We start from the raw sequence: 27,023 nt of genomic DNA, 5'->3' as shown, positions 1-27,023 counted from the left end.
ATTTAGGCCTACCCTTCTAACTATAGCTAGGTGCTATGAAGGCGTGCCTTGTCAAACTTGCTTGCGCCTGGTCAAGGTGACTGTGTACAATGTAGGGGGATAACTTCTTAGCTTGCAAGACATCTGCGTAGCTCTGTTTACAAAATTATTTTCTTATTTTTAGGCCCCCCTCTTCTTCTTCCCTCTCTGCGTCTCTTCATTCCACCACTGCGGCTTGTCTCTGCAGCCATGTGGCAAGTGGTTCAGCGAGGAGATGTTCAAGATTATGGGATGCTGGAGGAGTTTGTCACCACGGTGACAGAGATTGTGCCAGAGCTTTTGAGTTGCAGTAAGAGGGCCCAACTCATCCTGGGCCTTCGAGCAAGGGTAAGAGATTGGCCTCAGAATGGGGAAAAAGAAACATGCAACAAGATCATGTGAGGTTAGTCTCTGACAACAATATTGTTGACTCTAGCCTAAAACAGTCAGCTGTTAAACATTGACTGAGTTGAAGACCCTGACACTGATTTTCTCAAATACTGACATTGGCCCTTAGCTAGGCTATCTATCTAAATGTGTCACAATGAGAAAAGAGCAATGCCTACGTAGTTTGTGGTTGACCTTTGCTCTACTCTTGACTGGTCATCTGTAATTTTAGATGGTTCTGGAGTTGTGTCGTACTGAGCAGACAGCAGACCAAGACATTCAGCAACACCTGGACAGGATCCGAAGCCTCATATCCACTGGGGAAGCAGAGGTGAGTATATTTCAGGGAGGGAGCAAAGGCCTATGTCAGTCAAAGTATTGTGTAATTGAGTTGTAAAATTTGATTATTTAACTGTTGTGCATTTTTTGTTGCAGTCAAGTGATGCGGAGGTGGAATTATCTGAATCAAACTTTGTGGAGCTGGTTGAATCTCTGCTGAAAGACCCAAGTGAAAGGGAGAACTTTTACCAGGTTTGTCTTGCTCTTATACAGTGGGAAAGTATACAAGTTTTGCTGTTCTAGGTTTTAGTGGTCTAGTTTTATATTGGTTCAAACCAATATAAATATAGGTATTATTGTCATTTTAGGTTAATTTATTCTCATCTAGGATGTGTTCCCTGTGGAATTCGGGCCCAACTATGACACTGCAATACAGATGCTGATGTTGGAATTCCTTTCCAGACTTGAGAAGTTACTTCCCATACCAGACCTTGAACAGGTAATAAGAAGGAATAACACCGTTATCTAATTAGCTTGGCGAATTAGAAGTCAAGAATACCAAGCAAGAATCAATAATATTTTTTTACATTTAAACAAAGAAACTCAGTGTGACATGAGTTTGTAGTTGTTAATGCTTTTAAAACATGTTCCTCTCCCTCAAGACTGCCACCTTGTTAAATGCTGTCCCCTCTGCCCTGGAGAAATGTGTACAGTTTGTACCTGACCCCATACAATTGAGAACCTTGCTCCAGTACCACAGAAAACGTGGACATTTGGACTCCATCCGTGAGTATCATACAGTGTTATAGATTGGTTGTGCCAAAATTGCAATTATAACTGGGATAGTTTGGGTCCTGGATGCTGATCGGATGAAACAGCATTTCAGCCATGTGTATATCAAACAATATACCACAGGTATGATGTATAAATACTTGTTTACTGTTCTAATTACGTTGGTAACCAGTTTATTTTAGCAATAAGGCACCTCTGTTTTTTGGGGGTGTATGGCCAATATACCACTGCTAAGAGCTGTATCCAGGCACTCCACATTGCATCATGCATAAGAACAGCTTTAGCCCTGGTATATTGGCCATATACCACACCTCCTCGGCCTCATTGCTTAAATATACCACACTCCCTCGGCCTTATTACTTGAATGATTTGTGTCAAGTAGAGCAATTGTTACTTTTATCGGTAAAAGTTTATATTCGAGGCATTGACAAAATTATCATATGCTGTTCAATTTAACCTTAATTTTTTTCATTGTCTCCCACTTTTTATGCATGAAAAGGAACTCCATCGTCCTTTGGTGACTGCATCCTCTCCTCTCTGTCTCTTCCTCCATACGTCCGAGTGGTGACTGCCCCAGATGTAGACTCAGATACACAATCAGAAAGCATGAATTTGGAGGGAATGGAAGCAAGAGAGTTGTTGGAGAATCGGACAAAGGAAATTGATGGACTAGTCCCAGCAGATGAGGTTAGAAGAGACGTAATTACTGAGCAGGAGTATGGTACGGACATGGAGACTGCCTTGGGGAAATTGACAATCAAGCTGTCACTGGCTTGAATTCACTCAGACCATCACATTTTCAACCATTAAAACGAAGCAAAAGGCTGCAGATTAAGGAAATGTGTTCAAAAGGTCGAAAACCTCGAAAGACTGATTCTTCCTGGCGTGCAAACAAACAGCCATCATCCTCCAAGGTGCATTCTTCCCCAAAGAAGTCATGCAAAAGAGGCCCATTCAATAATGCATGTGAAGTGTGTGAAAATACTTTGACTAGGGTCGCAGCCATGAAAAGGCATCAGCTAACCCACACTGGACATCTCAAGTGTAAGTGCCTCGAATGTGAAAAATACTTCTCGGATGGTCATAATCTGAAGAGACACCAGAGGCGAGTTTGTGAAAAGGAGCTCCAAATTTTGGATGAAGAAGAGATCCCACAACCCTCAACTAGCAAATCTCTGATCACATCACCCCTTAAGACTTCCTCTCCACCAGGGCCATCTCATCAAGGAACTCTGGACACTATCACAGCCACTAACACATGCTCTGTGTGTGGGAGGTTTTTTACTCGTACTTCAAGCTTGGTAAGGCACATGAGCTCCCACTCAAAAGAGTGTCCATTTAGGTGTGTCAATTGTGGTAAGAGGTTCAAGTATTCATACGATTTGAGAAAACGCCAGAGAGAATTGTGTCAGAGAATGACCCAGGGAGATTTGTGTCAGGATGTTGGTCAGAACATGGCACAACAACAGAGTGGCCCGCAACCGGAGAAGGTTTTTCTTGCCACTGCAGAAAATCGAACCCAGGTAGATTCCAAAACCTGTTATGTCTGTAGTAAGATTTTGACTTGTACCTCACAGATGGATAGGCACTTGAAATCTCACTCAAAGGCACGTCCCTTTCATTGTGCTATTTGTGAGAGAAGCGTTAAGTACAAAGACTCTTTGAAGAAACATCAGGAAATCCTTGGACACGAGGGCATCCTAGAATACTTTGGTCTGAGTGTGGACCCGCAACAAGTGGAAGTTAACACAGAGAGTTGCATCAGCACTCTCACTACCAAGGAAAATGACACTGAGCCCCTTATCAAGGCTGTTACTCCATTGCCAACTGCCCAAGAACACGCATGCACTGTGTGTGGGAAGATGTTGGACTGTGCTTCTCATTTAGCTACTCATATGAGATCCCATTCAGAGGAGCGTCCTTATCAATGTGTCAACTGTGAGCAGAGTTTGAAGTACAAGCAAAGTTTGAATCAACACCAGAGATATATCTGAAAGGTGAACCGAGAAGAGTCCTCTCAGATGGTAGACCAGCACCAAGGGGAGGAGTCTAGCGAACTGCTGGCTTTTAAGGCTAATACCCCAGAGACATCCACCAGTCAACCCCAACTGGTTCACTGGTGTAAAAAATGTGGAAAGCGTTTCGATGACATCTGTAATTTGAACCAACACCAGGAAAGTTTATGCCGAGAGGAAAAAATAAAGGTGGTCTTCAAATGTGAAAAAAGAAAGGTGGTCTTCAAATGTGATGATTGTGGGAAGGACTTCAAAGGTTCATCATCCCTAAGAACACACAAGCGAATTCACAACCCATTCTATTGCTCTGATTGTGGAAGGGTACTTCCAAACTCAATTGCCTTTGACAGACACAAGCTGATGCAGCACAAGGAAATCCAGTGTACCATGTGTGAGAAGACCTTTACCCTGTTGGGGCGTCTGAGAGATCACTATCTGCATCAGGAGAGTACCTGTACCAGTGCTCTGTTTGTCAAGCGAAGTTCAATTCAGCAAATTCTCTAACAATACACAGTAGGAAGCACACAGGAGAAAAGCCGTTCCTGTGCTGGCAGTGTGGAAAGAGCTTCAAGGCTGCTGGAGAACTGTCAGTGCATATGGGGACCCACTCAGAGGAGAGACCATTTTCTTGCTCGCAGTGTGACATGTCCTACAGAACAAAACTTCAGCTGAATTCACACATTGAACAAGTTCATGAGGGGGTGAGATACCCTTGTACAATCTGTGGAAAGCAATTTTACAAAGCAGTGTCATTGAAAAGACATGAACTTACTCACACAGGAGAAAGACCATTTCCATGCTCCTATTGCACAAAAACCTTCATCACTGCCAATGAAAGAAGGCTGCATGAAAGATACCATACTGGTGAGAGACCATACAAATGCCAAGACTGTGGAAAGTCTTTCATTCAGTTAGGTTACCTGAAATCGCACCGACGTCTTCACACAGGAGAGAAGCCATTTGCATGTAGCTTTTGTGATAAAAGTTTTAGATTATCGTATCATAGGTTAAAACACGAGCGAACCCATACAAGAATAAATAAGCCACGTGTGTGGGGAATGTGGGTTAGCCTTCGCTCAAAGAAAGTGCCTGACTGAACACCAACACACTCACCCCGTGAATTAAAATTGTTTTTTTGGAACTCTGATGTCCCTTTGTATTGTTATTCATTTTAAGACAGTACAGCAGGGAAAGTAGTGAGGGAGACAGAAAGTAGGGGGACAGACAGAAGGGCAGAGAAGGGGCTTGAACCCTTGTCCCCAGGCAGGTAAATGTGGACTGGAGTCAAAAGCATTATCACTCTGTTAGACTCTGGCATTTGGGTTATTGTTGGTTATTATATATATTTTAAAAAACATTGGTTTAACACCTTTTTTGTTTTTTTGTGTTCATTTCATCTTTGTTTCATAATTCACAGGATCATTTCAATAGCTGATTTGTAATGTAAACTGTTATTCTCAAATAACTACAATATTGCATTTTCTGACAATAGCAATAATAAAGGAGAAGGACATGAAAATATCTGATTAAAAACGTGTGTATTCACATTTATATCTTGCACAGATACACTTCATACATTTCTGCAAGCATTGGTTGAATTTTGTATCTGTCATTTTTGGATAATTCAGGTCAAAATCACTGGTCCTCAAATTATCCAAAAGCTTCATGGAGAAATAATTCATCAAAGTTTTGATATTTGTGACATGTTGGCCTTACTCAGGCCTTCTTTAAACCACTATAACTATCTCCACAGGGCAATTACTTTGGGCACGTGAGAGTCAGCAACATGACAGCTTACACGAACAGCACAAATTACATACTCATAGCCAAATGCAACACCATGCGCGCTCGAGTGGCTGACTTTTGTCAAGTCGGTGACCAACCTTTCAAAGTGTGTTGCATTATGGGGATAAACATTTTCCGACGCATCTACATGTGATCAAAGGTCACAAAGTTTTGAATGCAGTCGACTTCAATTTTCTGCAGGTGCTCCTCACCAGCTGCAACTTGCAGCCATCGCCTGCGTTGTGGGAGGCACTATTTCCCTTGCAAAAATGTACCATGGTAGTACAATGAAAAAAAATACCATAGTACTATCATGTTTTTTTGCACCAGCACCATGCTATTTTCATTATACTAGCTCCCACGGTACAAAAATGCAAAAAAATAAAATACCATCGTTTTGTACAAGCATGGTCGTTGTTTACAATGTATTATGATGGTCTGTGCCCCACCTTTTTTTCGGGTATAGTGACCAAAAACGTGGTAATTTATGATACTCACATAATGCAACATTGACTACTAGCTCTGAAATGGCAAAGCATAGGCCTAGTACCCTCTTAAATCCCTTTAGCTCAAAGTGAAAAACCACAACACACATGGTCTAGTAGTGTAGTGTACCCTCTTAAACCTTGGGACCTGGATAGGTATGGTGAGAAGAATGAAAGGAGTCGGAAACCTTGAAGATTTAAAATAGTTTATCTGATGCTTCTCTCTTCAATACAGTTTTCAGTTGGCTCTCTCTCATTCAACTGACTTGACTATTCTTATTCAAATTCTAAATAACCAACATACTAAAAAACGATTTGTAAAAAGGTATGAATTATCATATTTCGTATAACATATCCCTATAAACAGCAAGTTACAATGTTTCACTTTGTTTACACTGTAAGAACGTTCGTTAGTCCTGTCGCCATGACTACGACAGGCTAGTTTGACTGGAGCTAACTTTAGCCGACGTTAGCTTCAATGTTAACGGACATTTATACATTAATTAAACTATCAAAACATCATCAACAAATAACAACAATAAAATCACTACACTCCGCTTAACTTGGTGTTTCATATTCTATGGTTTATATCTCGCTCACCGTGATAATAACGTTTAATATATTTAGTTTATCTGATGCTTCTCTCTTCAGTTTTCATTTGGCTTTCTCATTAATTCACTCACTGACTAGGCAGGCTAGCGCGAGAGCCAGGCAAGCGCTAGAGTGAAGCAACCACTAGAGCGAGCGGCTCCCTCTGCGGGCCGAAACAAACACGAGGCCCCTTGACTATAAATATTGTATATTATTACAAAATGCCAAATATTCCGCTACCATATATCTCACTTTCTCCCACGTTTCAGGTTGGCAACACAGGGAACCCAAACATGAGCAAAAAACGGTACTATTAATACAAAAAGTATTACCCTTTTTCACAGCAACTACACTGCTCAGAAAAATAAAGGGAACACTTAAACAACACAATGTAACTCCAAGTCAATCACACTTCTGTGAAATCAAACTGTCCACTTAGGAAGCAACACTGATTGACAATAAATTTCACATGCTGTTGTGCAAATGGAATAGACAACAGGTGGAAATTATAGGCAATTAGCAAGACACCCCCAATAAAGGACTGGTTTTGCAGGTGGTGACCACAGACCACTTCTCAGTTCCTATGCTTCCTGGCGGATGTTTTGGTCACTTTTGAATGCTGGCGGTGCTTTCACTCTAGTGGTAGCATGAGACGGAGTCTACAACCCACACAAGTGGCTCAGGTAGTGCAGCTCATCCAGGATGGCACATCAATGCGAGCTGTGGCAAGAAGGTTTGCTGTGTCTGTCAGCGTAGTGTCCAGAGCATGGAGGCGCTACCAGGAGACAGGCCAGTACATCAGGAGACGTGGAGGAGGCCGTTCAGTGCTCTATGTGCAAAATTAACTTCACGCAGCTAGTTTGTCTTAGGCAACACTACTTGAATATTCATAAGGAAGAGGGTTCATTTCTGTGTTCCCATTGTCCTAAAAGTTTCTCAAGGCTATCGAACTTGATCAAACACCAGAGAACTCATACAGGTGAGCGGCCCTACCAGTGCTCTCACTGTCCAAAGAGATTCACACAACTACAGATCTTGACTAGACATGAGAGAATTCACACAGGAGAGAGACCATTTCTTTGCCCTGATTGTGGAAAAAGTTTTCTGTCCTCTGGTGAATTGTCAAAACACCTTCAGTGTCACTCAGAGGAGAGACCCTTCCCTTGTCTCGAGTGTGGAAAGACTTTCAAGGCAAATCGGTTTTTAAAGAAACACTTAGACTCATACAGGGGATCGTCCTTTCCCCTGCTCCCAGTGTGGGAAGAGATTTTCCAAGTCGACTGATCTGACCAGGCATAATCGCATACATACAGGGGAGAGGCCACATACGTGCTCTCAGTGCGGTAAAAGTTTCTTAACTTACTCCGAAGTGGTGAAACATCAGCGGTACCACACTGGAGAACGACCATTCAAATGTGCGCAGTGTGGGAAAAGTTTTACCCAGTCCTGCTATCTTACAGTACATCAGCGGATACACACAGGAGAGAAGCCCTACTCTTGCAGCGTGTGTGGAAATCGCTATAACAGCACCACTCCACTGAAGAGACACATGCTCAGCCACACGGGAGAGAAGCCATACGTGTGTACTGAATGTGGGAAGGCTTACAACAGATTGCATCTTCTGCGGACACACCAGCGAACTCATGCAGCAGTTGAGGCTGTTTGTTGAGGATATTGGTGTGTCATTTGCTATTCATATGTTGTAGTGTCTTTGGTGGATCATTCTTTTTTTTTTTATGAAAGTAAAACAGGACCTTTGTATTAGAGGCCTGTAACGAGTTGAGCCTGATAATGTGAATTGTTAATTCTGTCCCGCTGTGCTTACTACATACGCCCTCAATTAAAACGAAACATTGGAATTTGGTTATGTATTTTTGAGATGTGCTTTTTGCTGTCAGGAATCATACATCAAAGGGCATATTATTTTATTTAGATTACTTACCTTGTTTTGATATTAAAAAGAGTGAAGTAGTATGGGGGCGGCAGGTAGCTTAGTGGGTAAGAGCGTTGTGCCAGTAACCGAAAGGTCGCTGGTTCTAATCCCCGAGCTGACTAGGTGAAAAATCTGTCGATGTGCCCTTAAGCGAGGCACTTAACCCTAATTGCTCATGTAAGTCGCTCTGGATAAGAGCGTCTGCTAAATGACAAAAAAAAAAAAAAAAAGTATTGCGCACCTTCCTTTGCAGAATGAAGAGGACAGTTGCTACCGGCACACATGACATTGGGGCTGGTTGTTGAGGAGAGGTGAGTGTCAGGCTTCTACTGCACGTTCAAAGCTGAGGGGAAATATGTATTCTCAAATGTAGGTTTGAGTGTTGTCTTTATGGCTGATATACATAATATTAATCAATCTCGGTCAATAGACAATACAGTATTTCCTTTTCTAAGGGACCCCTTTTGGCTCATCAGCACCCCCAGAGGCAACACTTCTGTATGTTTAACGGAGTATTCCTTATTAAAAGAGAAGAGAAAAGGTAATAAAAGTAGCGTTGCTTATTTTTTTCTTGCAGTAGGCTACAATATGTTTCAAAACGAAGTCAACTAAAATCTAACACATCAGAGCCATGTCAGTATGAACGTAGGCAGGCAGCTTGGAGGGCCACTTCTATTCTACGACTTTTATTTTGGAAAAGGTACAGGCGGAAAGAAAATTATTAGTCTTCAGCCTTGGGTACCGGAAGTTTTGGGGAAGTAGATCGATGTTACTTCGCTCGTTAGGGAGCAGTCAAATAATTTTGTTTTCACATTATTCTGCGCTTTTACATAAGTACATTTATAGCCATGGATACATGTGGACTATCTAAAGACATCAATGGTGTGTAAGAAAATAAGTTGTTATAGCTACCTTGCTAGCTAATATCTGCAGAACTAATATCAAAAGCCCCATGGAAAAATGAGATAGCTAGCTATCAGTTGATGGCTAAAATCGGTTGCTGTGACTGCATTGTTAAGCTAAGTGTGCTTAATCTAACTAGCTATCAATTTGAAATAAAGACAATGTGAATAGTACAAAGTTATTGCTTAATGCAAATTAATCCTGACAAAGGCGAATGTCTGATGCTTTTATTTTATGGAGCCCCATCCTGTAATGACTGGATGAGAAATGCATGCCCGCCATCATTAGCTGACAGACATAATTATGTACTACCACTGTGTATATTTCGAACAGTGTTCCGACTTCTGATTGAATGTTTGTCAATTTGTACATCTACATTTCAGATCCAGTTCTCAGTCTTTCTTCTCTGCACCTCCTGGTTCCACCCTTGCGGCTCCTGTCTGCTGCCATGTGGCAGGTGGCTCAGCAAAGAGATGTGAGGCACTATGAGAAGCTGGAGGAGTTTGTGACTCTGGTGACAGAGGCCATTCCAGAGCTGCTGAGCCACAGACATAGAGCCCAGCTCATTCTGGGTCTGAGAGCAAGGGTGAGAGACCAGTCAGGGGGCATAGTTATTCAGTTGGGTGGAGAGCCCTGAAAGGCGCAAATGATATATATTGAATAGAAGAGAATTTCCTATGATGAGTAGAGAATTGGGTCTGTTCTATACATTATGTAACTGTCTGCGATCCTATGAATAGTTCTCCCCACCTGAGTTGATTGAAAGATAACAATGACGGTTTTTCCAGCTAAAGGTTTGTACCACAGTTAATACTTGTTTCTACTGGGTGTGATTCAGCTTGTTCTGGAGCTGTGCCGAGGCCCTGCTGACCCTCAAACCATCCAACCTTACCTGGACAGAATGCCCACTGTTACTCCAGGATGCACAGGAGTAAGTGGGCTACAGTCCTTTTAGAACAGAACTTGGCTGTTTTCCAAGTGGATTTGAGTGCACACAGCCACAATGTGATGATATGATTGTATTTGTTTACTGTCTTGCAGTACAGAGATGCAGAGGTGGAAGCATCTGAATCCAATTTTGTGATGCTTGTCCAATCCCTGCTAAAGGACCCAGTCGAGAGGGAGTGCTTCTTTCAGGTAATTTTACACTCGGTACACCAAGGTTTCGCTGAAAACAATGGGAGTGTCTCACGCCCGGCAAACGTTACTCGTCCTTCAAGAAAAAAAGTACTTGAAGTTACAATCCATCGCCTTGCCTTCATTTAAATAATCTTACTCCAACAGGAGGTGTTCCCGGAACAATATGGCCAACATTATGACACAGCGGTGCAGACGTTAACATGGGAGTTCCTCTCCAGACTGGAACAACTGTTTCCAGTACCAGACCTCAAGCAGGTATTGAGCATTATGGCATATATAGCTTTTGGCAATGTAGCCTTTCTGATATAGGATGTAGCATAACTCTAGCACAGGTTAGGAATAGTACATTTTGGGAAGGCAAGTCTTTAGGCTACATTGACTGAACATAAAATGCATTTCTAAAATGCATTCCCTTTCAGACTGCGACATGGCTCAGCTCTGCCCCTTCAGTCCTGGAGGAGTGTGTGCAGTCTACCCCAGAGAATCTGAACCTCATTCTCCAGCACCATAAGAGTTTTGGACATTTAAAAGTATCTTGTAAGTCTCCTGTAATGATTACCAAATCATGATGCAACGTTTTGTAGCACAGTACGGTTTCCAACTCACAGGTCTTTTTATGACAAAGTTCTTGTTTTCTCTCGTTTAGCTGCTCTCTCCTCCATGGGCGACAGCATCCTCTCCTCTCTGTCCACCCCTAAAATGGTGGTCATCACTGAGCCGACCACTTTTGTCATCCGGTCAGAGTCATCACATAACTCTGCAGACGTGCTGGGCCCCATGTCTTTAGAGGACACTGATGCTGTAGTAGTAACTGTTTACACTGAAGTGGAGGTTGGAACAGAGGTTGAAGAAGAGATTGTAGAGACAATGAACGAGGAATACGTACCGTCGAACACCTCTCCACTGCGGGAGGAGGTGGTTCAACTTAAAGCTGAGGATATGAATCTGGAGATGACCGTCGTTGAACAATTTGACTATGTGGGGGAGGAGATGAGTGCAGCTGAGGAAGAGATGGACACAGCGAGTGTTCCGGTGGAGCAAGCAGATGAAGCCGTTAATATCAGTGAAGACATTAGAACTGCGACAGAGACTGTAGCAGTCAAAAAGGATGTCCAAGATGATCAGGATGGCCAATCGGAGACTGTGAATGTATGTGTGAACCAGGAAGGGAAGGACACGTCCCATGGGGTCACCTTTCAAACCCAACAACCTGCGTCGTCAAATGTGAGGCGGTCTACACGGCTGCAGTCGAAGACACCAAGAAATTGGCGGAGGAAAGGGAACACAGAGAACAAGTATGAGTGATGATTAGAGATTAGGAGTGCTGTCATTTAACAAAGAATCAGCCATTTTGTCATCAAATTAGTGATATTTTTGTGTTGTTTTTAATCACAGGAACAATGGTGAGGCCTCAAGCGTGGATTACGTCATTTTACCCAGGGGAAGAGAAGCCGGTAATAATGAGCTCTCCAACTATTCAGGGAAATGGTTTATACATATTTACAGTAGGAAAAACTGAGGGACCAAAATTTGCTAAAGACATTAATTGTTTGTAAGAGATGTATTGTATATCTACAGGTCTTTCATTCTGTGGTCTCTCAACAACTTATTTTTCAATGAGCATACCTTATATTTCATTCCCAAGTCATGCAAATAAAACATGCCTTGTCTGACTTCTGTCTCCAGGTGAATCTGACAAGGTGACCCTCTTTACCTGCCCCAAGTGTGCCTACCACAGTCTGGAGGAAAAGAGCCTTCACCTCCACATGCAAAGCATTCACACAGAGGAGTACAACAAGCTCAATGCGTCTGGGAAAAACAGAGCAGAGGTTTCACCATGTCCTGACAACACTGACCAGATATTCACATCAATCAAACCTCTCCTTTCTTCAAACCCCTTAATAACCGAAAACTCTGAGAATCAAACAGATAATGCTGGGACTCGCACCAAAGCAAAAGGCTACCATAAGTCCCACACATGCGCCACGTGCGGTAGGATCTTCACTCGCTCGTCAGATGTGAGGAGACACCAGCTCACCCACACGGGTGAGAGACCCTTCCACTGCTCTCAATGCGACAGGACCTTCCAGCACTCGTGGGACCTGACCAAGCATGAGAAGAAACATGGTGGGACATCCATCTCTTTCCCCTGCCAGCAGTGCGGGAGCTCCTTTGCCAACCTCCGCTCTCTGACAGCCCACCACAGAAGTTCCCACCTGGGCGAGAGCGACCTGCCCCACCTCTGCTCAATCTGTGGCAAGAGCTTCCCCTCCTCCTCGGAGCTGCTGGAGCACAGGAAGAGCCACGGGACCAGCCTCCAGTACATCTGCCAGCCGTGTGGTGAAAGCTTCCACTCCCTGCTGGCTCGCTCCCAACACCGGCAGACCCACCTGGTAAAGCGGCAGTTCAAGTGCCCCCACTGCGACAAGAGCTATACACGCAAAGCTGATGTGAAGAGGCACATGTTCACCCACAGCGGCGAGCGACCGCACCAGTGCAACCAGTGTGGGAGGTGCTTTTCCTTCCTCTTCCTGCTCAAGAAACACCAAATAGTTCACACGGGCGAGAGACCTTTCCAGTGCTCCCACTGTCCCAAGAGGTTCACATTGATATCCATCCTGAGCAGACATGAGAGAATGCACACCGGGGAGAGACCCTTCCTCTGCTCTGTGTGTGGGAAGAGCTTTCTGTCCCAGGGGGAGCTGTCCAAGCACCACCGCTCCCACACTGATGAGAGACCGTACGCTTGCAATCAGTGTGACAAGAGGTTTAAGAGCAAAAAATCCCAACAGGAACATATCATATCCCACACCGGCGTGCGCCCTTACCCCTGCTCTTATTGTGGGAAAGGATTCACCAAACCATACGCTCTGACCAGGCACCATCTCATACATACAGGGGAAAGACCATTTTCCTGCACCCACTGTGGGAAGACATTTCTCACCCCCGCAGAAGTACAACTACACATGCGCATTCACACAGGGGAACGCCCTTATCCCTGCCCTGATTGTCAGCTGAAGTTTAGGAGTTCGTCAGACTTGGCACGACACAAACGCTTTCATACAGGGGTGCAGACATTTGTCTGTAACCAGTGTATGAAAAACTTTCCCACCTCATCCAAACTGAAGAAACATATGGAGAACCATTCAGGGACAGAGGCTGTCCAGAGATCAGACTTTGGAGAAAATTCCAACCAAGCGTGAATTAAGTGCAGTAGCACATTGGCAAAAAATTTAGACACTATTAAAGCAAATTTGCCTTCACAGCAATTATATGCTACAATGTCTCTGTAAAGGATGATATTTCAACACCATTAGATCTCTAAAACTATAAGATATATTTTCAGTCTGGCTCATGGCCATTGAAATATAGCTGTCAATTATAATGTTGTGTCTGATCAAAGTGAGTAGCAACTCAATCATGTCCTTGACTTATTTTATTGTAAAACTATTCATGCTCAGCATCTTGAATGCAACAGTTTTAAACGGTAAAATCAGTGCTGTGATCATCAAATTAGTAGTCAGTCATTTGCTGGTCAATTGGAAGCGCTGGTAAATTAAAATGTTTGTCAATAACTTTTGAAGAATGTCAGAGGAGTAAAATGTTCTGTTACGTTATTGAACCAGCCTTAGGTGGATTAGGTCGATGCCAACTTGTCTCCTTGTCTTGACAGTTCCCAGCACAATAAATGTATTATGTTCTACTTTGTAGCCCTCCCTTTCTCGCTCTCGGACACACATACCAGTAATTAAAATGAGGGGGGCAGGAAGAGGCCCATGTAGTGAAAACAATTGCTTTAGGCATAAGATCTGTTGGATGCGGATTTAATAATTCCTTGGTGATGAACTATCTGCTGCATTTCCGATGACAGGACCCGTTGTGACGCGAGGTAATCACTTCCGGATTGCTTGCTTGTCCTTCTTGGCTACAAGCATATTACTAACTCATATACAATTAAATTAGTGAAACATTCGTAGACAAAGCAAACTTATTGTACACAACATTATTTGCTACAGTCTGTCGCGTTCAGGAAGCAACCGATGCATTAAATCCCGTCGTCTAACGGAATCCTCTTTTGCAACAACGGTCAGGATTTGGCCCACGCTACAAAATGGACTCGGAATTTTCGCCAGCGGACAATGCAGGTAGGCTATTTCTAATAAATGACCATGCAAACATGCCAGCCGCTGAATATACTATTTTTGCTACTTGAGTTATTTAGAGCTATGTTCACAGCTTGTTTGCAGTCAAAAAGTCCACAGAACGGAGACCAGCAGTATTCGTATATTTCTCCAACATTTAATATTTGCTCCACTGAATATGCCCCAGTACCCATACTTTAGATGGTTAAGCTACATTCAATTACACAATACTGTTGTGAAACGTTATTTAACAGTTTAAGATAATGCACTAGCTATGTTGCAGATTGATTTCAAAATCGTTTTCAATGTTCTTTTGAAATACTCTTTCCAAGCCAATGAAGATAAACTATATGACCAAAAGTATGTGGACACCTGCTCGTAGAACGTCTCATGACAAAATCATGGGCATTAATATGGAGTTGGTCCCCCCCTTTGCTGCTATAACAGCCTCCACTCTTCTGTTAAGGCTTTCCACTAGATGTTGGAAAATTGCTGCAGGGACTTGCTTCCATTCAGCCACAAGAGCATTAGTGAGGTCGTGCACTGATGTTGGGCGATTAGGCCTGGCTCACAGTCAGCATTCCAATTCATCCCAAAGGTGTTCGATGGGGTTGAGGTCAGGGCTCTGTGCAGGCCAGTCAAGTTCTTCCACACCGATCTCGACAAACCATTTCTGCATGGATCTCGTTTTGTGCATGGGGCATTGTCATGCTGAAACAGGAAAGGGCCTTCCCCAAACTGTTGCCACAAAGTTGGAAGCACAGAATCGTCTTGAATGTCATTGTTTGCTGTAGTGTTAAGATTTCCTTCACTGGAACTAAGGGGCCTAGCCCGAACCATGAAAAACAGCCCCAGACCATTATTCCTCCTTCACCAAACTTTACAGTTGGCATTATGCATTGGGGCAGATAGAGTTCTCCTGGCATGCGTCATTCATCACTCCAGAGAACGCGTTTCCACTGCTCCATAGTCCAATGGCGGCAAGCTTTACACCACTCCAGCCGACGCTTGGCATTGCGCATGGTGACTTTAGACGAACAGTTATTGTGCTGACGTTGCTTCCAGAGGCAGTCTGGAACTCGGTAGTGAGTGTTGCAACCGAGGACAGACGATTTTTACGCGCTTCAGAACTCGGCCGTCCCTTTCTGTGAGCTTGTGTGGCCTACCACTCCTAAACGTTTCCACTTCACAATAAGAGCACTTACAGTTGACTGGGGCATCTCTAGCAGGGCAAACATTTTGACGAACTGACTTGTTGGAAAGGTGGCATCCCATAACCGTGCCAGGTTGAAAGTCACTGAGCTCATCAGTAAGGCCATTCTACTGCCAATGTTTGTCTATAGAGATTGCATGGCTGTGTGCTCGATTTTATACACCTGTCAGCAACGGGTGTGGCTGAAATAGCCGAATCCACTCATGTCCAAATACTTTTGTATATACAGTGTATGTGTTTGACGTTCTGGCTAACTTGCACCTTTATTATTCATTTTTCCATGCTGTTTTAGGTCTCCCTCTCCTCTCCCTCCGCCTCTTGGTTCCACCCCTTCAGCTTATGTCAGCATCCATATGGCAGGTGGTGCAACAGCGAGATGTCATGAATTATGCAATGCTGGCAGAGTTTGTCTCCCTGGTGACTGAGATGGTCCCTGAGCTGCTGATCTATAGGCACAGGGCCCAACTTATTTTGGGATTGCGCGCAAGGGTGAGTGTTACAACCCTAATGAGTGAGCGTAAAGGCATAGATAGAGGCCTGATGTATTCGGATCCCTTTTAGAATCCAAGCATGGAAGATTTAGTCTCGTCTCTAACGTGAAGGCACAATAATTTCAAAACAGTCCCATTACAAGTCAGAATGTTGAATAAACTTCATTTGGACATACTTTACCTGTTGTCTGCTGATTTTATCCTTATGTCAGAGGTAATCTGAGACAAAATATCCACAGGGAAGTGTTATTAGCCCGACTTTCAGTGCTCTGGTCTGTATATGTTTCCAATTCTAATGCAATTCGCATGCGACGTAAACACTTGCACAATATGTAAACAATGGACAAGCGTTACGGAACCACAGACCAAACGTTGACAATTTTAAATTTGCAGTAAATTACTAGCACTTCCAGCTGATTGCGAGGGGACCTGCTTCGGTGGAAAACATTAGGTTACGTTCATCTATTGTTTACAAATTGTGCAATGCGTCAGGAGATAGAAAATACAAACCGTGGACATTTGAGCTCCATTTCCTACCGCCAAAAGGACCAACAGCACGGACAACCGGTAAAGGAAGTGTAAATATAATTGTATTCAACATTCTGGCTTGTAGAGACTATTGCGTCTTTTTTTTTTAGGGCGAAATTTTTCAGACTGAAAAGCCATGGGGCTAACTATGGTAACAGTCTGGCATATTATAACTATATATCACTAAATGAATAACGGTGCATGGGGTGTGTGTTATTGCAGCACATTCTGGAGTTGTGTCGCGGTGAGCATCCAGTAGAACCTCAGGTCATCTTAACCCACCTGTACATGATTCAACCACTTACCCCCTACAGTAATGATGTAAGTTGATCTTCAATGAATACCTTCTTCCAGGAAGAGTAGACTGGAAGAACTGTGGAGTTAAATGCACTGCTACAGATAAACTATATGTTGGACAAATGTGTCCTTATTTGATGTATCCTTATTTGATGTATCCTACAGGTAAGTGACACAGAGGTGGAGTCATCAGAGACTCATTTTCTGGAGCTGGTCCAGACCCTGCTTAAAGACCCTGATGAGAGAGAGTATTTTTTCACAGTGAGACTGCACAGAACACCTCCTCTTGCATTGGATTTACAGGTCAATGAAGTAGTGTTTTGCATTGCATTTACCTGTCAATGAAATAAAGTGGAGTGGTTTTCTTCCTCATCTGTGTCCCTCAGGAGATATTCCCAGTGGAGTATGGACAACAATATGACATTGAGCTGCAGACTCTACTGTGGGAGTTCCTGTCCAGATTGGTCCAGCTGTTACCAACTCCTGACCTTGCACAGGTTAGGAAAATAATACCTTCTATTCACATTGTGGTGGAAACACCTACTGTTTAATAATAATACTAATTGCGCAATACCAGGTTAATTAAACTGTGTAGGGAACCATGCGAAGTGTAATATTCAGTAGATACATATCTATTATTTTATCTATCCCCCAGACAATGGCATGGCTCGGTACTGCCCCCTCAGTCTTGGATGATTGTGCCCATGTTGTATCTCATCCAGCGGATCTGAAGAGTCTGCTCCAGCACCATAAACGTTGTGGACATTTGGAGCAACATGGTGGGTGACACGTAGCAAATGTATGCATCATATTTTAAAACACAAGAAACTGCACATGGCATTCATCCAAATGGATTGACTTTAATTGGAGCATCCTCTCGTTGAACAGTACCCCCCTGCGCCATGGGCGACTGCATCCTGTCCTCTCTCTCCATCCCTCCCCACAGTAGAACAGTGATCAGCACTGAGCAGACCACCTGTGACAACCAGTCAGAACCCTCGCAGGAGTTTGTGGAAGACACTAGCCCAGTGCTTTCGGTGGATGACCTCCAGGTGGAAATTGTAACTCTGACCGGTTACGCAGAGGTTGAATTGGGTTTGTGTCAGGAGGAGGTGGAGGAGGTGAGGAATGGGAACGATGATGAAGGGCAGACCATGGAGGACAAGGAAGAAGAAACGTCCGCTGAAGAAGTGGAGGAAGAGGAGAGGGTGATGGAGGACCATGGTGAGGGGGGCTTGGAGAGCGACTCGCATCTAGACGAAGCCGAGGATGACCCAGCATCCTCCCAACACCAAACATCCTCTGGGCCCCACATCTGCTCAGTCTGTGAGAAGAGCTTCAAGTTTGCCTCTGCACTAATAGCCCATCAGGTCATCCATACAGGAGAGCGCCCATATGTGTGCCATCTGTGTGGTCGGTGTTTCTCCTTCAGGCAGTCTCTGGACAGGCACAAACAGACGCATAAGGACGGGCGCGTTTACGACTGCTTGATCTGTGGGGAGACCTTTCAGTCCTTGTCAGCCCGCACAGAGCACAAGAAGAGTCATATGGAGCAAGGTGCTTACCAGTGCTCACAGTGCCACAGGAAGTTCAGCTGGGCGTCGGCCATGGTGAGACACCTGAAGGCTCATACAGAGGGCGCTGGGGTCAAAACCCAGGAACTTACAAAAAGCCTAAAGTCGGAGAAAGAGGATATAGGGATTGAAGAGATTGTAAGAGAGGTGGCTGTTGAAACCCCTGAGGATGGAGGGAAATCCCCTCACAATCCACAGGAAGGAGAGGGTCACAATCAACAGGAAGGAGATGGTCAGTCTAGTCAATCCACTTCATCTGAGCCTGCTGTGTTGGTGCCTGGACTTCTGGACAAGGTCGTAACACTTGTCAAGGTCCGTACCAGTGGTAGGAAAACGAGACCGACCTTGAAGGTGCAGATGGTGAACCTGCAGAAGCTCAAGGGAAAGGTTGCCACCCCAAAGAGGAGGACGGGTGGAAGCTTGATGAACCCCCAGGGTTTCACACCATTGCATTTTAAGAGGTAAAGTAGATGGATGCAGACAGTTTAAGGTTAAATAACATGTTTTGTATTTTAAGTGAAAAATAAGATGTAAGTTAACTGTCATCACATGTTATTAATGCTCCAGGAGGGCAATTACATGGTAACAGAGTGACACTGAGACATTGATTTTTCACTTTAAAATGTATGTCAAACAAAAACCAAAGTTTGGTAACAGAATGACGGCACGAACAGCACAAACTGTGATTCTGTTACCAAACTTTGGTTTTTGTTTGACATCAAAGTCTCAGTGTCACTCCGCACTGTTCTTCAATAAATGTATTTTTGTGCATAGAGTTGGTTTGTTTAACTTTGCAATCATTGTTTTTTGTTTGACATTTTAAAGTGAAAAATCTGAGTCTCTTGTGTCACTCTGTTACCGCGGAATTGCCCTCTACCTTCTTGTTTATCTTCAACAGTGAGGAACACTCCTATGGCTCACCAGTGGTCTCAACAAAGGAAGGAGATACAGGTGCATGTATTACCTTATTAGTTTTGCACAAGTGTGTAATTGTTTGGTCTGTTGAGTGGTTACCCACATGTATTATTTTATTGTTACATACATTGCTTAAATAATAGTTTGTATCCTGCCCTAACTGAATCCATCAGGTTTTCACTTCTACTTTGTTGCTCCTTCAGGATGGTGTGCGTTCTCATGTCCTGAATGCTCATTCGTCCACTCAGATGAGGCGTCCGTCCAGCAGCACATTGAGACGGACCACTCGGGGGAAGTACAGGAAGACTCTCAGTCCGCTCCGCACCTAACAGGCCAAGTTGGACACTATGATTGCCCAGACTGTAACAGCAGCTACAAGTTTCAGTCCTTACTGAAATACCATCGGCGCGTCCACACCGGCGAGCGCCCATACGTGTGCCCTCAGTGCGGACGGCGCTTCTCCTTCAAGCAGTCACTGGAGAGGCACAAACAGACACACAAAGATGGGTGTAAGCATGACTGTCTGATCTGTGGGCAGAACTTCAAGTCCTTGTCAGCATACACAGAGCACAGGAAGAACCACATGGAGAACGGTGTGTATCGGTGTTCTGAATGCGACAGGAGGTTCTCCTGGAAGTCTGCGCTAGTGAGACACCTCCGGACTCACACGGCGAACGCCACCGAGGCTGAGCTGTCTTACAAATGCACCAGGTGTGACTTGGGATTCAGCAGTAGTACGTACCTTAACAGGCACCTGCTCACACACCAAGAGGAGAGGTTGCACGTCTGCAGCTGTGGCAAGACCTTTGCCTACAAGGCTGCTCTGACCGCGCACCAGCGCACCCACCTGAAAGAGAGGCCACACCAGTGCAAGCAGTGTGGGAAGGGTTTCCTCTACAAGGGAGGGCTGTTGAGTCACATGAAGATCCACTCCGAAGAAATGCCTTTCATGTGCTCATTCTGCGGGAAGAGCTTCAAGAGGGAGAGGAACATGAAGAAACACGAGCGCTGCCACACCAGGGAGAACGTGTTCAGCTGCTCCCAGTGCGATAAGACCTTTGTGTACAAGGCCACACTGACCAGACACGAGCTAACCCACTCGGGGGAGAGACCGTTCCTGTGCGCCGACTGTGGCAAAGGGTTCTTCTCCCACGCGGAGCTTCTGAAGCATGAGCGCTTCCACACAGGCCACAAGCCTTTCCAGTGCTCTCACTGTGGGAAGCAATTCACCCAGTCCTGCTACCTGACCATTCACCTGCGCTACCACACAGGGGTACGGCCTTACTCCTGCACCCATTGTGACAAGAGCTTTCTCAGCGCCAACCGTCTAAAGAGACACCTGAGAACCCACACAGGAGAGAAACCCTACCTGTGTTCAGAGTGTGGGAAAGGGTTCAAACAGTCATATCACCTCAAGGTGCACCAGCAGACTCATGCCACTAAGATTTGCTGAGGCATTTTTGTGTCTCTGTCCAGACTTAAGTAAAATGATTTGGTAGAATGTAATGGTGAGTCAGCTATCCACTGTGTAGGCAACCACGAGGGTTAAAATATATATACTGAACAAAAATATAAACGCAACAATTTCAACGATTTTAGTGACTACAGTTCATGTAAGGATAACAGTCAATTGAAATAAATTCATTAGGCTGTAATCTATAGATTTTACATGAATGGGCAGGGGCGCAGCCATGGGTGGGCTTGGAAGGGCAAAGGCCCACCCACCTGGGGGCCAGGCCCAAATACTGGGGAGCCAGGCCCAGCCAGTCAGAATGAGTTTTTCCTACAAAAAGGCTTTATTACTGACAGAAATACTCCTCAGTTTCATCAGCCGTCTGTGTCGCTGGTCTCAGACAATCTCGCAGGTGAAGAAGCCGGATGTGGAGGTCCTGGGCTGGTGTGGTTACACATGGTTTGTGGTTGTGAGGTCGGTTGGATGTACTGCCAAATTCTCTAAAATGACATTGGCTTATGGTAGAGAAATGAACATTAAATTCTCTGCCAACAGCTCTGGTTGACATTCCTGCAGTCAGCATGCCAATTGCACACTCCCTCAACTTGAGACATCTGTGGCATTGTGTTGTGTGACAAAACTGCACAGTTTAGAGTGGCCTTTATTGTCCCCAGCACAAGTTGCACCTGTGTAATGATCATGCTGTTTAATCTGCTTCTTGATATGCCATACCTGTCAGGTGGATAGATTATCTTGGCAAAGGAGAAATGCTCACTAACAGAGCTGTAAACAAATTTGTGCACAAAATTAAGAGAAATAAGCTTTTTGTGAGTATGAAACAATTCGGGGATCTTTTATTTCAGCTCTTGAAACATGGGACCAACACTTTGCATTTTTGTTCAGTAGGTTAGTGATCATAATTCGTGATCATAATTCCTAATCTAAGGATTCATGAAATGCATCTGAATTCTTTACAGCTTCCTCAGCTGAAATGATCATAGAAATACTGTCATTGTTACTCATCTCAAAGCACATTTTTAAAACATTTTTAGTCATTTAGCAGATGCTCTTATCCAGAGGGACTTACAGTTAGTGAGTGCATACATTTTCATACTGGCCCCCCGTGGGAATCGAACCCACAACCCTGGCGTTGCAAGCGCCATGCTCTACCAACTGAGCTACAGCACATACAGTGAGGGGGAAAAAAGTATTTGATCCCCTGCTGATTTTGTACGTTTGCCCACTGACAAAGAAATGATCAGTCTAATTGTAATGGTAGGTTTATTTGAACAGTGAGAGACAGAATAACAACAAAAAAATCCAGAAAAACGCATGTCAAAAATGTTATAAATTGATTTGCATTTTAATGAGGGAAATAAGTATTTGACCCCCTCTCAATCAGAAAGATTTCTGGCTCCCAGGTGTCTTTTATACAGGTAACGAGCTGAGATTAGGAGCACACTCTTAAAGGGAGTGCTCCTAATCTCAGTTTGTTACCTGTATAAAAGACACCTGTCCACAGAAGCAATCAATCAATCAGATTCCAAACTCTCCACCATGGCCAAGACCAAAGAGCTCTCCAAGTATGTCAGGGACAAGATTGTAGACCTACACAAGGCTGGAATGGGCTACAAGACCATCGCCAAGCAGCTTGGTGAGAAGGTGACAACAGTTTGTGCGATTATTCGCAAATGGAAGAAACACAAAATAACTGTCAATCTCCCTCGGCCTGGGGCTCCATGCAAGATCTCACCTCGTGGAGTTGCAATGATCATGAGAACGGTGAGGAATCAGCCCAGAACTACACGGAAGGATCTTGTCAATGATTTCAAGGCAGCTGGGACCATAGTCACCAAGAAAACAATTTGTAACACACTACGCCATGAAGGACTGAAATCCTGCAGCGCCCGCAAGGTCCCCCTGCTCAAGAAAGCACATATACAGGGTCGTCTGAAGTTTGCCAATGAACATCTGAATGATTCAGAGGAGAACTGGGTGAAAGTGTTGTGGTCAGATGAGACCAAAATGGAGGTCTTTGGCATCAACTCAACTCGCCATGTTTGGAGGAATGCTACTATGACCCCAAGAACACCATCCCCACTGTCAAACATGGAGGTGGAAACATTATGCTTTGGGGGTGTTTTTCTGCTAAGGGGACAGGACAACTTCACTGCATCAAAGGGACGATGGACGGGGCCATGTACCGTCAAATATTGGGTGAGAACCTCCTTTCCTCAGCCAGGGCATTGAAAACGGGTCGTGGATGGGTATTCCAGCATGACAATGACCCAAAACACACGGCCAAGGCAACAAAGGAGTAGCTCGAGAAGAAGCACATTAAGGTCCTGGAGTGGCCTAGCCAGTCTCCAGATCTTAATCCCATAGAAAATCTGTGGAGGAAGCTGAAGGTTCGAGTTGCCAAACGTCAGCCTCGAAACCTTAATGACTTGGAGAAGATCTGCAAAGAGGAGTGGGACAAAATCCCTCCTGAGATGTGTGCAAACCTGGTGGCCAACTACAAGAAACGTCTGACCTCTGTGATTGCCAACAAGGGTTTTGCCACCAAGTACTAAGTCATGTCAAATACTTATTTCCCTCATTAAAATGCAAATACATTTATAACAATTTTGACATGAATTGTTCTGGATTTTTGTTGTTGTTATTCTGTGTCTCACTGTTCAAATAAACCTACCATTAAAATTATAGACTGATCATGTCTTTGTCAGTGGGCAAACGTACAAAATCAGCAGGGGATCAAATACCTTTTTACCTCACAGTACAGCTCTTCTGTGAGTTCAATCAGTCATGTGACACAAACTTTGGCCTGGATTAAAACTGTAGAGCGCTGGCCGCAATGAATCCCGGACTGTTTTGTTTTTGGTTGATTATAACAATGTAGAAGTACTTAAATAATTGTGCCTCGTATCCTTATCTTCTGCTAAAATGCATTTCATATGTGCATTGTATTTTCATAGGATTGTAGCCCAAATGAGTTTTCATTGAAAAGACTGTTTAAAAGTATACAAATTGTTACTATCTTTTGTAATAAACCTAAACTTAAAAGCCTAATAAAAAAAAAGGGAAACACAAGCATACTTAAAACTAAACTTTATTAGATGCATGGGTGCATTTACCATCTATAAACTCAAGCTATGGTTTGGGATTTTATTTTCTACAACACAGGCATGTCTTAGAAACTTTGCTCCAGAAGTTGGCAGTAAAGGGTGAGATACCACTGATAATTGGTCTCATGTCAGCTTTGCAACAGAGGTTGCACCATTTGACAATGACCATCTTAATACTGGCCCTCACTCTGGGTCTGAATGTTTGCATGCAAAATCTGTACCATGATTTAATGTATCAATATTCACTCAACGGTAATAACTTCATTACCATTATATATAATAACAATGTAAGAAATAGGACTCACATTCCCTTCAAAGGAGCAATGTTTCAATGACAGACTAGCAGTTATTTAGCACCAACATCAGTTTCGCATTTAAAGAACAGTGCCTCAAATAGGACATTCAGGGATTATGCATTTTGTTACCAGATGTCTCTTCGGAGTACACTGTGTGGGTGGGAAAGTAAAGGACAGTGTTGAATAATCGCTTCAAATGGGTGACAGGACAATTGTAACTAGTTTATACAATTGAAGATTGAGGTGAAAGTAAACTAATTTGGGAATCCCAGTTTCAGTAGAAATGTGTTTCCAGGTTCTGATGATTCACTCATGTTGAGTGTGCACACCGGCATACAGATTAGTTACAGTAGTTAGGAATGCCATGACTTCAATGGGAGGTCAGTCACCTAGGTCACATCATTTAACATGAGAAAACAATACATGGCCAGCACATTGGCCAGACTGATCTACACAACCACATGTAGAGTGATGGGGCAGTGGTCACTGCCCATAGCTTGGTTGCGGATCTTGCTATCGCAAAGGCCTGGCAGTAGAGCAGAGGACAGCACAAAGTAGTCCAGCCGCCAGCCCACGTTCTTAGACCGAGAGTTCATCATGTAGGTCCAGAAGGTGTATGCGTTGGCCTGCTCGGGGTACAGCTTGCGGAAGCTGTCAGTGAAGCCTGCGGCCAACAGCTGGCTGAACCCCTCGCGCTCCTCTGCTGTGAAGCCTGCGTTTTTTTTGTTGCCTTTGGAGTTCTTCAGGTCGATCTCCTCATGGGCCACGTTCAGATCGCCACAAAGCACCAGGGGCTTGCGCTTGTCCAGGTCGCTCAGGTAGGCCTTGAAGTCCACGTCCCAGGTCTTGCGATAGTCCAGGCGCACCAGGCCTCGGCCAGAGTTGGGGACGTAGGCGGTGACCAGGAAGAAGGTGGGGAACTCAGCAGTGATAACACGGCCCTCCTTGTCATGCTCCTCTTTACCTTTAGACAGATTGGGGATAGGCAGGTTAACTAGGGCACCTGGAGAGAACAGTCTTAATGGGTAAAGGTAAGTAATTCACAGCCAACTAGAGTAACCAGGTTCAGCCATTCACTCACCAATGCCATAGGTAACTTTGAGGGGCTCAGTCTTGCACAGCATAGCCACCCCGCTATAGCCCTCCTTCTCATCGGAGCCAGCCCAGTACTTGTGGGGGAACTCGGGCATGGAGGTAATATCATCAGGAAGGGATTTCTCAGCGCACTTTGTCTCCTGCAGGCACAGCACATCTGGGGCCTCGTCGCGCACCCACTGGGCAAGGGAGAGGGAATATAACCAGTCAGCTCCTTCACAGTGCACTGCCTTTTATCAGTGTTTAAAAGGTGAAAGCCACCACCCAGTTTAATGAACCAGACAATAGTATTTAACAGAAGTTCATAGAAGAACACACTCAACTTTTAAATCATGCATATAGTGTGTGGACTTATTTCACATATGTAGTTAACAATTCTAGGCACTATAGCTCAATGCCAAGTCTTCAGGCAGCTTTGGACTCTGTGGTTCCCAAACTCACATCAAGGCCCTTCTTCTTGACCCAAGCTCTGAGCCCATCCACATTCCAGGAGGTGATTTTCATGTTAGCAGCATGACCATCTTTGCTGGTCATCTTATCAGGAGGGTCACTGTACAGAATGGGGGCCTCTGGTTCCTTTACCTTCTTTCCTTTCTTGGCAGCCTGAGCTGTAAGGTGAGAGAGAAAACAGGAGGGGTAATGAGACTGACGTAACAGACAATGATCTTGACATTTTTATTTTGTTCTGCTTTAGACATACTGTAAGAGACATATCGCGAAACACAGGAAACATCAGTTGACTAGACGTCTCACCTGTTCCGTTCTCTTCGTCATCTCCAGCCTCCTCATTTTTCTTCGCTCTTTTCGACATACTTGCACTCGTTCTTACACCACACACACCCCGAAAACACGCACACACAAGTACACACGCGCCGCCGCTGGGGAAAAAAAAACATGATCCAGTTATTAGCTTTATTTATAGCAGCCAATTTAGCAAATACAATAGTTAAGCTTAGCTCATCTGCTACTGCCACAATAGCTACTACTTTGTACGCCAGATATGTGATAACTATGTTTCCGTTACTGCATCACATATCCCTTCAACAACTCTGTAACTACTGCCACAAGAGAGCAAAAACGGGCGAATCTTGGAGAATAAACTAGTTAGCTAGGACAAATAACGTAACGTTATGTGCGGCCTATGGCTCAATCCATGACGAATGAAGATCGAGTCTGAATATATTGGGGAAATGAATGCAACTAATGCTGCTACTACTACTTATTTACAAATTGTAATTGCAAATTAAGAATTGAACTAGAGAGAACCCAAAGTATTCTTACTTTGCTTTTTCACAACAAAGGATTCAACCGTGTCACACTCGCGCAGTCAGTCACTCCTCCACAACAAAGCAGTGGGTTTTGAGGAACATTGTCACACAGACACTTATGTGCGGTTAGGCTGTCCTATATTATGCCTGATGTGATTTTCCTCTGAATCCGTGAACGCACCAGTTATCAGCTCTTTGTGCATGTTATATATTTGTTTACGTCAAACTTTAAATGTCTAAAATTAGCTTCCAATTTTTTATTATTATTACAATACCTTGAAAGATACAATTCTATAAG

The 27,023-nt window shown here is 44.1% G+C and overlaps 3 protein-coding genes across 4 annotated transcripts; 2 read left to right on the top strand and 1 right to left on the bottom strand.

The window, feature by feature from the left end:
* The first annotated feature begins 7,946 nt into the window (after positions 1–7,946).
* Positions 7,947–14,031, top strand: LOC311128908 (uncharacterized protein). 2 transcript variants are annotated; one of them, XM_084161138.1, is made up of 11 exons: positions 7,947–8,029; positions 8,539–8,596; positions 8,741–8,826; positions 9,572–9,774; positions 10,027–10,119; positions 10,230–10,325; positions 10,473–10,583; positions 10,748–10,865; positions 10,975–11,623; positions 11,724–11,782; positions 12,015–14,031. In XM_084161138.1, the coding sequence occupies exons 2-11, from the start codon at positions 8,568–8,570 to the stop codon at positions 13,529–13,531; spliced, it is 2,961 nt and encodes a 986-aa protein (XP_084017264.1). In that variant the 5' UTR covers positions 7,947–8,029; positions 8,539–8,567; the 3' UTR covers positions 13,532–14,031. The 2 variants fall into 2 exon arrangements, with proteins under 2 accessions (XP_084017264.1, XP_084017265.1); XM_084161139.1 differs by lacking the exons at positions 7,947–8,029; positions 8,539–8,596; positions 8,741–8,826 and adding an exon at positions 9,022–9,167.
* A 314-nt stretch (positions 14,032–14,345) lies between these two features.
* Positions 14,346–21,771, top strand: LOC311128904 (uncharacterized protein). The gene is made up of 9 exons (XM_084161131.1): positions 14,346–14,473; positions 15,976–16,172; positions 16,925–17,023; positions 17,165–17,260; positions 17,386–17,496; positions 17,655–17,778; positions 17,888–19,034; positions 19,472–19,524; positions 19,692–21,771. The coding sequence occupies exons 1-9, from the start codon at positions 14,440–14,442 to the stop codon at positions 20,939–20,941; spliced, it is 3,111 nt and encodes a 1,036-aa protein (XP_084017257.1). The 5' UTR covers positions 14,346–14,439; the 3' UTR covers positions 20,942–21,771.
* Positions 21,772–24,032: 2,261 nt separating this feature from the next.
* On the bottom strand, positions 24,033–26,821 carry LOC311128905 (DNA repair nuclease APEX1-like). Its single transcript, XM_084161132.1, has 5 exons — positions 26,739–26,821; positions 26,211–26,335; positions 25,899–26,065; positions 25,444–25,636; positions 24,033–25,326 (listed from the first exon to the last, which is right to left on the bottom strand). The coding sequence occupies exons 2-5, from the start codon at positions 26,266–26,268 to the stop codon at positions 24,812–24,814; spliced, it is 933 nt and encodes a 310-aa protein (XP_084017258.1). The 5' UTR covers positions 26,269–26,335; positions 26,739–26,821; the 3' UTR covers positions 24,033–24,811.
* Positions 26,822–27,023: the final 202 nt, after the last annotated feature.

This window comes from Coregonus lavaretus (genome assembly GCF_964263955.1).
Source record: "Coregonus lavaretus genome assembly, chromosome: 5".
NCBI classification, from domain to species: Eukaryota; Metazoa; Chordata; class Actinopteri; order Salmoniformes; family Salmonidae; genus Coregonus; species Coregonus lavaretus.
The sequence above is the reverse complement of the archived record's forward strand: the minus strand, read 5'-3'. Positions and strand labels throughout refer to the sequence as shown.

Coding starts and splice junctions, on each gene's coding strand:
- LOC311128905 (XM_084161132.1), bottom strand. CDS start 26,268: ATGTCGAAAAGAGCGAAGAAAAATGAGGAGGCTGGAGATGACGAAGAG. Junction 26,066..26,210: donor TGACGAAGAGAACGGAACAG/GTGAGACGTCTA, acceptor CTCACCTTACAG/CTCAGGCTGCCAAGAAAGGA. Junction 25,637..25,898: donor TCAAGAAGAAGGGCCTTGAT/GTGAGTTTGGGA, acceptor TCCCTTGCCCAG/TGGGTGCGCGACGAGGCCCC.
- LOC311128908 (XM_084161138.1), top strand. CDS start 8,568: ATGACATTGGGGCTGGTTGTTGAGGAGAG. Junction 9,775..10,026: donor TTCTGGGTCTGAGAGCAAGG/GTGAGAGACCAG, acceptor GGTGTGATTCAG/CTTGTTCTGGAGCTGTGCCG. Junction 10,326..10,472: donor AGAGGGAGTGCTTCTTTCAG/GTAATTTTACAC, acceptor TTACTCCAACAG/GAGGTGTTCCCGGAACAATA.
- LOC311128904 (XM_084161131.1), top strand. CDS start 14,440: ATGGACTCGGAATTTTCGCCAGCGGACAATGCAG. Junction 14,474..15,975: donor TTCGCCAGCGGACAATGCAG/GTAGGCTATTTC, acceptor ATGCTGTTTTAG/GTCTCCCTCTCCTCTCCCTC. Junction 19,035..19,471: donor ACACCATTGCATTTTAAGAG/GTAAAGTAGATG, acceptor TATCTTCAACAG/TGAGGAACACTCCTATGGCT.